Genomic DNA, 10,765 nt, shown 5'->3' on the forward strand with positions numbered 1-10,765 from the left:
AGAATACTTACTAATCAGGCGAAGATTGGCCGAAGAATCAGTAAAGTTTCCTTTATAATCATTCCTTCAACGTCTTCTAGAAACATGCTTTTGTGGCGGCTCAAATTCGCATTCAAACTGGTAATGCTATAAAATCGTACCTAATAATTGACTGCCTTGTACATTTATTAGAATACTTCCTAATCATTAGTCTCTAGTAGTATCCTGAGATACTCCGATTTTAAGTCGTCTACACCTTACCTAAATTCAGAATTGAAATAATAACTAACAATAGATACTTCAAGGTGAGCCTATTGTAAAGACAAAATGAACGTCGCTACCAATATTCAAGAGATAATACTGGAGTTTCGCATGTTTGCGGGAAGGCAGAAATATGCAGAATTGTGGAACCAATTAAAATAAAATTTAACATAACTTTTCTGAATGACACCAATAGCATTTTATTTTATAACATTCGGGTCTGGTACCCTTTCTAGGATCGCACATTATCAGTTTTGTAGGGGTCATTATTAATATTAGATCGTCATTTATGTCATGATCGTCATTATGACACTTGAAAGCAATCATGTCCACCCTATAAGGGTATAAAAGTAATGTGTAGATGATACAAAACGCAATGTTATACTAGTAAATAAGATGATACAATACGAGTATATACACTGGAGTATATAGACTGGTGTCCGCGCGGGTAGATACCACCACCCTGCCTATTTCTGCCGTGAAGCAGTAATGCGTTTCGGTTTGAAGGGTGGGGCAGCCGTTGTAACTATACTGAGATCTTAATACTTATATCTCAAGGTGGGTGGCGCATTTGCGTTGTAGATATCTATGGGTTCCAGTAACCACTTAACACCAGGTGGGCTGTGAACTCGTCCACCCATCTAAGCAATAAAAAAAATACTAGTATAAAATTGCGATCCTCGAGTTTCAATGTGTTTAAAAACTTTTCCCACAGCAATTTCTGTTTTATATTCATGGACATCAGTGAAGCAGGGGCCAGCCAGGCCGCTAAGTACAAAGTTATAGCAAATTTTACGTGTAAAACGAAATCTCCAAGCAAATTTTATGACACTTCAATATCATTCGACTGTGTCATGTGACTAAATCACATGCTCTATAAAATTTTCATTACAAACAGTAATACGGATAGTGGGCAGAGCCGATGTTTGAAATAGATTTCCTGTCTGAAACCATTCATTACCACGAAATCATCTAATTATACACAATTCGATGTAAGTTTGTTAGCTTCTGTGAAATAAAAAGATACATTTACGTTTTAATCGATGCATTACAATCACACCGGTTGATACTTTTTAAGAAAATTTAAAAATATTACAATGTTTTTTTTTGGTGGAAGTAATAACGGCCTATCTGGAGTTAAGTGGTTATCAGAGCCCTTTGACAGTAACAACGTAATTGCCGCCACCAGTTTTGAGACATGAATTCTAAATTTCAGTTTTTGTAGTATAATGGCTGCCCCACCCTTTAAGCTGAAAAGCATGACTGTTTCACGGCAGAAATAGGTAGGGTGGTGGTGGTACATTCCTTTGTGGGATTATTAAACGCCCTAATCCCAGAAAATTCTAAGCTCACTTTCTAAATTCAACCATGAAATTTTCAATTTGATCCAATCCAAATTGATCAATTTGACATTCAAAAATGATCTTTACGTGTCTTTAATTCTTTAGGTGCATTCATCATTATCCTGCCCTTCTCCCAGTTACCTGGGGTCGGTTTTTTTATTGCTTACCTGTGTGGACGAGCTCACAGCCCATAGACATCTACAACGTAAATGCGCCACCCACCTCGAGATATAAGTTCTAAGGTCTCAGTATAGTTACAACGGCTACCACACCCTTCGAACCGAAACGCATTACTGCTTCACGGCGGAAATAGGCGGGGTGGTGGTACCTACCCGTGCGGACTCACAAGAGGTCCTACCACCAGTGATTACGCAAATTATAATTTTGCGGGTTTGGTTTTTATTACACGATGTTATTCCTTCACCGTGGAAGTCAATCGTGAACATTTGTTGAGTACGTATTTCATTAGAAAAATTGGTACCCGCCTGCGGGATTCGAACACCGGTGCATCGCTTCAACACGAATGCACCGGACGTCTTATCCTTTAGGCCACGACGACTACAAATGTTTTCTCCTTCCATACTCTTCTATCATATACCTTTTTTTCGCTCACTCCCCTCTTACCCATATCGTCTTTTACGCAAACCATCCATTTCTTCTTAGATCTACCTCTTCCTCTGTATCCTTCCACATTCATAGTTAACATTTTCTTACCAACCTCATTTTCATTTCGTCTCATCACATGTCCATAACATCCCAAACGCGCACTTCCAGCTTCTCTGCTCTCGCGCAATTCTTTAAGTGCATTCTCACTAATATAATCTTAAACGTTTTTTACGGAGAATTAATAGAAATTATCAGAAGAACCTTGAACGAAATCAAAAAAGAAATCTTTGTTGTCAAAAAACAAAATGCCTTCTCTTCAACTTTGTTTTTTATGTTCTTCTCAACAAAGCTTACAATACACTGGCCTTATTCAATCAACGACTAAAACATATTTCGGTTGTATCACAAGTTGATTTTAGTGTCAGCTAGCAAGAGCCAGTTTCAAAAACGATAGCAATTAATCAAGTCTCCGTCACATAATATTCACCTGTTAAATGAAAAGTCACCTGACTTCTCCAGCGCTGTTGCCAACGAATGAACGGATGCTGAACAAAAATTTACGATGCTATCTGATTTACGGACTATAATAAAACCGGAGCCACTTGTATTTCAGAGTACCGAAGTGTGAATGCCGTTATATTAATTTCAATGTCTCACGAATAGCCGATTCTATATTGTTTATTATGTTGATTTTCAACAAATGATATGCCTGGTAAATCAGATTGATAGTTTTGATGATTCTGTTGATTTGACAAATGATAATATATATACGTTAATGTTTTATTGTATGGATGGGTGGTTTTATTGTATGGTTATGTGAATCCCTGCACCACATTCAGACACAATAGGCTTACTACCATAAAATTCAGAGCTTTAAAACCCTATTATCTCTGATGGATTTTCTTGTAATATTTTCTGTAGATTTTTTGCTTGAAAATCATTAATAAAACCTTATTTTACAAGTTTTGTATCTATTCTATCGATTAAAGCTAAAATACCATATTGATCAACACAGTGTAGAGTTTCAAGCTTGATAATCACTATTTCGCATTTTCTATTCTATTCTATCAGCCCACAGACGTTCACTGCTGGACATAAGCCTCTCCCAAGCCTCGCCACAAAAACCAGTCCTGCGCCAATTCAAATTTCAATTCAAATTTCGATCAATAGTAAATCGTTCAAATACAATGATGATGCATTAAATATTTATCGGCGTATACAGCGAGCCCTATCCCAACAGTTGCATCCAAATTAAATCAAAGGTCTATTAGATCAGCTTCTATCTTGGGCGGAAAACACCTCTGCACCAACACGTCACGTCGTGACGAGTCCGTTATCCAACCGGTGGCTGCAGCGGCCCACGCGAATTCCGCTCCGCCCGCCTCGGCCCAGCGCCAAATTTCCATAGTTTAGTTACGATTTCGAAAACGACCCGACGCGTTCCGCCGCCGGCGACAACCCAACCGATCTCTGTCACGATTCTATACTATAACCTTCGTCAAGTTCTCGAACGTAAACTTAACGTGCCTATTGAAGACCATTTAGTGCTTGTGATTTGACTGTTGTGCACCTAAATATATATATATATATATATTATTGGATTTATTTACCCTCTCAACTGGTACGTAAAGCGTTCTGTTACGATTAATACAATATTCTTTAATATGCTTAATTCTGCCGTGAAGCAGTAATGCGTTTCGGTTTGAAGGGTGGGGCAGCCGTTGTAGCTATACTTGAGACCTTAGAACTTATATTTCAAGGTGGGTGGCGCATTTACGTTGTAGATGGCTCCAGTAACCATATCACACCAGGTGGGCTGTGAGCTCGTCCACCCATCTAAGCAATAAAAAATAAAAAACATCTTTAACTTTAAAAGTTTTTCGTAAAAAATTCTAAAAAGTTTATATCTAACAATTATTTTTAAAATGTTTTTTTTTACTATTTAATTATTTATTTATGAGCTAATTCCGTTTTTTTTTAGTTAGGGAAAGTAAAACTTGCGAAATATTAAGACATAAAAATAGTGAAAAAAAAACGGAGCTAAATAACTAGAAAGATACTTTCGCGTTGAGATGAAACCGGAGGGGCCTTCGTACGCGGTATTAAAATAGAAACGAGACGTTTCGTTCAGAGTCGTGAAAATTTTAACACCGGGCACCTACTTTCTTACACTTCACCTTGCGGACGCAGATGGTTCTGACCGCGCTGAGCGTGACTCACAAACATCTGAAACGTCTAGCCAAGATTCTAATGCTAAGCCCAAGGATACTGGATGGACGGTTTCAGATGAACGATGCGAGCCACGCACGCTCTTTAATGAAATCAACAGTGCTGCAAAGATCATAAGTAAAATAATGAAAAAAAAAGCTGTTTAATTTTTTATTTTAATAATAATTCAAAAATTTTTTGAAACATATGATTTTATGCGTAAAAAAAACTTTTTACAAATATAAAATGTTGTAAATATATATAATAAATTTTAGAATACATTCCAAGATTGTAGCTAAGGTTTTCGTCAGTCGCAAATGTAATTAATACTACCTACTTTTGCGATTACCGATAATTTATTTTTATAATTACCAACATTTCGAACGCTTAACAGTTTTAATGATTAAGTCACGCATTTGAATAACGCATTTCTCGACATTAAGAAAGAAAATGGGAGGCGTTTGCATTTAAACAAGTCTTCCTTCTTTAGCTGATATAATTTTTCGATATATTTTTTCTAAGTTCTAACATATATTCCCGCACCCCGACGCGCTAAATGTATTAAAAATATCAATTTGTTAAAACTACTCACACCCCACACGTAGACGTCGATGATACTCTGACAGAAACATTTCCTGTATGTATGTCAAAGGTTCGAACTCAATCTAAAATAAATGGTGAAGAATTGCATAGAGGACAAACGAACAAAGAACAAGTTACTTTGTAAATATTCTAACTCATATAGCTCAGCAATACTAAAGCGTGGAGCACGGTATTACCTAAGTCATATGAGCTAAAATTCTTCAAAGGGAAAATGTCTATTCGGCTTTTTAAACGAGACTTGAATACTTGTTTTTCTGGCAAAGCCGACAAAGCGGTGCCTTTTCCCCCTACCTATTCGCTGGTAGCCTATTTCAGCTACGCCCGAACGGATAGGTGAGCTCACGGGCTCAACCTGAGAGAATTTGCTAACACTAGCCCTAGCAAGAACAGTACTTCGCAGAATCTACCACTGATTCAGAATCGTGAACCACTGAGAAGATCCAGGGGAAACTCAGTGGGCTGGGTCTAAGGGTGATCGGTGCTTGAGGGTCCTAAAAGCACCGAGAGTGAATCCGGGGTATCCGACAAGATAAGCTTCGGGCGACGCTGGCTTTGCGTTGGCTCGTCGTCGTCGGATAAGGCAAAGCGGTGCCCTATGCGAGCTCTCTATAGTTGGAGACAAAGTCGTCGGAGCTACTTCAAACAAATTCACGAATCCTGTTGAAATAATAGGTGCTAACTAGTAAAACACAAAGTTTTGTGTACAATAGCTCACCTTAAAATAATCTCCGATTAAACCTTAGGACAGCAACTGTTTCTTTCCCAAAGCAGTACGCATTTTTGCACGTATACAAAAATTGGTACATTCTGTGATGATAATGGTTGAATTATTATTTTTTAACTATTCCAAATTCATTCTAGAAATTTCTAGATTCCGAATGACAAATGTCTTTAACAAGGAATCGACACTGGAGTCCGCGGTACCGTAATCAAAATTTTAATTTAAAAATAGAGACAAACACTATTATTTACTAGTTACTATTAAAATTAATATAATGTATACTATTACACAATGTATGACATTAATAATTAAATGAACAATTACTAAGAAACTTTTACTTTTAATAGTCAAATTAGTACTTTAAGTAGTAAAATAAGTTAAGTAATATAAGGTTTTTTTTTTCCAAATGTCATTTTATGAATAGCGAATTCAACAAAAATTATTTCGATTTAATTTCGCAATTGTTATAATTGAAATGATCTGTGAATTAAAAAATAAAACAATTGAATATGAAATCATAATAAATTGTTCTACTGTGCTAATTAATATTAAAATTTCCTGCATTTTGTACATTACGTGGATAATTAATTATTTCCAGCATAAATAAAACAATTAAAATACAAGAATCACAATATATTGCAATTAAAACAACTTTTGTTTGCAATTAATTAAAACACTTAAACACTTAAAACACTTAAACTTTTAGGATTTAATCTTCCGTTTATATATCTCATTTGCAATTTTCGAATTATATATTTTACAGTTTTTATGGGCTCAAGCTTAACGAAATTTGTAAATTTTGCTAATTTTAATTTAATACCTTGAGATTCTTTACACACAGACTGTCTTTTGATTTTATTTGCGTAGCTCATAATATAAACATGATACACATATGAGATTTCACTATGACTTTAAAATCTATTAGGAAGTTGGCGCGTCGATTAATGATACTTTTTTTTTAAATGAACTTATTTCTTTATAAAACCATGGCTTTTTACTTTTGGTATGTCTTGTAAGCCCGCACAGGTAGGTACCACTACTGCTTAAGTCAATATCTGCCGCTGTCTATATCTGCGGCAAAGCAGTAATGCTACTATAAAATTATGACTTAGAACTCATGTTTCAAGCAGCATTTACGTTTTTGATGTCTAAGGGTTCTGGTAACCACTCAACACCCGGTGGGCAGTTTTCTCGTCCGCCCAACTGGGCAATAAAAAATGTTTTAAGTGATTTACCTTTGGATCGTGTGATAACGTGTAAGTTATTAAACTAGTGGTAACTGCAGTAGTCGAAATTCGACTATAATTAATTGAAATTAAAAGTTTAAACATTATTATGGTTCTATTGTCAAACACTATTATACTTCTATAATAATACAGATATTAATATATTCTATATAATACAGATTTCGCCAAAACTACATTATAGATAAATAATATTAAAGACAAAAAATATTAATCTATTGTCAATTAGACCACAGACTTTAAACAATAACAAAAGTTTCACAATTGACAATACACAAAGAGTACATTTACACGTATGTGTTGTGTCAAATACATGGTAGTGTGTGTAATTTTTTCTTTATTGATTTAATGTATCTTTTATGCATAATTTAAAAAAAAAAATTGCATTCTGCACTTCTTCTCTATATTCTCTATAAGTGTGGAAAATTTTTTTTTCATACTCCTGCGGACGGATTTTTTATTTTCGTAAAAAGGGGTACAAAGTTTTTGCTTCACGTATTAATATATAGATATTAAAGAGCGTTATAATTTCCAGGTCAGGTTCTGAGGGGTAAGGTCAGTATTCCAAGCGTAATGACCTGTAGTTAGCGCAATGGGGGTCACCGACGACTTTGCCCCGAGCTTCACGCAGAAGCCGCAACTGCGGCAAGAGGACGATGGGAACAAGCTGGTTTTCGAATGTCAGCTACTCGCGTCGCCCAAGCCAGAGATCAGCTGGTTCAGAAGCGATGAACAGCTCCAAGAGGACAACAGAACTAAATTTAAGTAAGTACTTTAACGTTCTTAAGTACTATCCTCCTCCTCGCGTCGTTTTCCTCATTACTGAGGATCGTGACTCCCCCGCTGCATCAGTTTCTCCCGTACGATTTCCCTCCATCTGCTGCGATCCTTAGCTTCATGAAGGGCATTGTACTTTGTTGTACTTGTAAGTACTTTAGTTTACTTTTTAAGTACTTTAATGTTCTTCCATGCTATCTGGAACCGCTGCGTTCATCGACAGTGCGTTTCCAGAGGTGTTTTTTGCCACTTACCATCCGTCAATGGAATGAGCTCCCCTCCACGGTGTTTCCCGAGCGCTATGACATGTCCTTCTTCAAACGAGGCTTGTGGAGAGTATTAAGCGGTAGGCAGCGGCTCGACTCTGCTCCTGACATTGCTGAAGTCCATGGGCGACGGTATCCACTCACCATCAGGTGGGCCGTATGGTAGTCTGCCAACAAGAGCAATAAAAAAAAAATCTGGTAGTAGTTCTAAGCTGGTGTCTAAAACGTTGGATAGTTATATTTTTTGTTATTCGTGGCAATGTGAGCATGCCACCGCAGCCCCGTCTCTTACTATTGGGGAGCAGTTTATCGCACCGATATCTTTGACAGACCCTAAGTACCGCCCTCGCTCTTAGATACATCTGTTAAACATGTCAAACGCATGATATTTGATATACTAAGCACAAGTTGCTTACCCGTAATCTTTACGCCCGCTTGTACCAAAAATATATGTATGTAAAAATGTTTATATAACAATATAAAATGGTTTACTTTAATAAAATCGATATTATGTATGTTTTAACACCCCTTTTCATGTATATACGTGTTTGTTTTCATGTATGTACCCGAAATGGGAGCTCGTGGTACAGATATTGGTTGCATGAATGGGTTGGACAATGTGATAAAAACATTGTTACCGTTACGATTGTTTTTCAAAAGTATTTGAATTATAAACAATCTTGTATTTTCTTAGGTTTTCGCGAGCCGTGATTAAGCCATAAAAGTACTGTATGGCTTAGTCATGGGTTTTTTATTCTCATTATTGTCATTGTCAACAATTTCCCATAATTTTGCTTTATTTTATCTATAGGTCTATATCAATTAACGCGAATAAGCATGTAGTTGTTTAATAAGAGCACAAAATTAAAACACTAGACGCCATCTGTTCAGATTTTCAGCATGCCAAAAATTCCCAACGGCCACAAGAATAGAAAAGTTAATGAACTTCTTTGCCATGATGCCGCGTGATTATTGGCTTAGGAATTTAAATATATTTAGGACTTTGGCTATCTACGATTTGTGTACATGAACTGAAAGTTTGAATGTTTGAGTTTGAAAAAAAAAAAAAATTTGTGCTTCTTGAATATTTTTTTTTGTAATAATTTCCTGATGATATTTTGAGAATTTTATCCTTTTTTTTTGTAATAATTTCCCGATGATCAGTCGAGTAGTTAAGATGTCAAACCGCAACTAACAAATGTAATCTGTAATTTTAGATGACATTTTTGTTTTTCCTTAATTGTGAAAAAAAGCAAAACGGGAATACGATGGTTGTAGATACTGAACGTTTGATTTAATATGTTTGCTCTATTGAAATTATACAGGAAGTAAACATGAAAACAGTAAACCATAAAATAAAAACTGCGTCGATTTTTGTAAATTAAATTTCATTCAGAATTATTGTTGTTAAAATCTTTTTCTTTTTTTTCCTACCTAGTCTCCGATAGCGAATCGGAATCGCGACCCACTGAAAAGATCCGGCGAGGAATCTTACCTTTATCGTAATAGTTTTATAGCAAAATACATCTCATAATGTTCAATTTGGTAAGATTTGTCGGCGAACGGATCGATTTGCTGGTGGTAGGGCGTCTTATGAACTTGCACGCATATATACCGTACTGCCAACTTCTTGAAGCAATAACGCGTTTCGGTTTGAAGGGGCAGCTGTTGCCTTGTAAATCTGTCGGTTAGAACTCATGTTTCAACTGTTGGTGGTCCATTTACATTGTAGATATCTATGGGCTTCAGTTGACAGACCGTGAACACGTCCATCCATCGAAGTAAAATATAAATAACGAACAATATTTTTAAATTAATTAATCGAATATTCTTAATATTTTGACATTACAATTATAAGTACCCTAATGAAACGAACAGGGAGTTGATCTTGAAACGAAATATCTTCAAGATATCATGATGCTTCAAATTAGTCCAGATGGGGTATTACATATGTAGCTCTGGTAAAATGACGTTACCTTTCTCATTGATTATTTGGCATCGTAATCCGAGAGAGTTTCAACTGCACAATTAACAGATTCTATACAATAATGATAATAGAAACAGCAATACAATTTAAAAATAGAGTTAAACCTGGATTGTATTATATGACGGCTGGTACATCTTTCGAAAGGAAATGTTCAAAAATCTTATATCAAAATCTTACATCAATTTCGCCGATTAAATTTGAGGTATTTGATTTATTTTAAAGCACATAGTTACGTTTTTTAAATTACAAGTGATATTAACATCTTCTTATTGACGTGACATATTACAAACATATTTCTTTTAACTTCATTTCGATTAAATAAATTATACCTAATTAAATACCTCCTGTTGGTTCGGTTTTCTATTGCTTTAAAAACTGAGGCCATATACATAGGTATATACAGTTTATAAAGCCCTCCAAAAGGCCTTGTGAGAAAACTCAATAACACAATCGAGCTTTTCATCGATTGAGAAACGTTTTATTAAATTAAATCCTTATCTTTGACTCAAACTCGTGTTCATTGAATTTAAGCTCTATCTCTTTGTATCAAGGATCCAAAGCATCGCCAACAACAAATTCCTGGTGGTGCTCGAATTGGATGATGTGATCGAGACCGATGCGGGGCTTTACAAAGTTAAGGCCAAAAATAAGATGGGCGAGGTGGCCGCATCCATCAACCTTAATTTTAGCCGTGAGTATATTATCTTATTCGTATATCTTATAACTGTTATTCATCGAATATTCTTAAATGAACCTGCGCAGCAACATCT

The 10,765-nt window shown here is 35.8% G+C and overlaps 1 protein-coding gene across 10 annotated transcripts in view; it reads left to right on the top strand.

Moving 5' to 3' along the window:
- The window catches only part of bent (projectin protein bent), a 155,731-nt gene that overhangs the window by 24,420 nt on the left and 120,546 nt on the right, over positions 1 to 10,765 (top strand). For all 10 annotated transcript variants that reach the window (XM_089739465.1, XM_089739458.1, XM_089739460.1 and 7 more), the window contains exons 2-3: positions 7,501 to 7,730; positions 10,547 to 10,686. In XM_089739465.1, coding sequence (XP_089595591.1) covers positions 7,558 to 7,730; positions 10,547 to 10,686 — 313 coding nt within the window. In that variant the 5' untranslated portion in view covers positions 7,501 to 7,557. The remainder of the gene's footprint in view (positions 1 to 7,500; positions 7,731 to 10,546; positions 10,687 to 10,765) is intronic.

This window comes from Bombyx mandarina, chromosome A1, assembly GCF_030267445.1.
Source record: "Bombyx mandarina strain Sakado chromosome A1, ASM3026744v2".
Taxonomy (NCBI): Eukaryota; Metazoa; Arthropoda; class Insecta; order Lepidoptera; family Bombycidae; genus Bombyx; species Bombyx mandarina.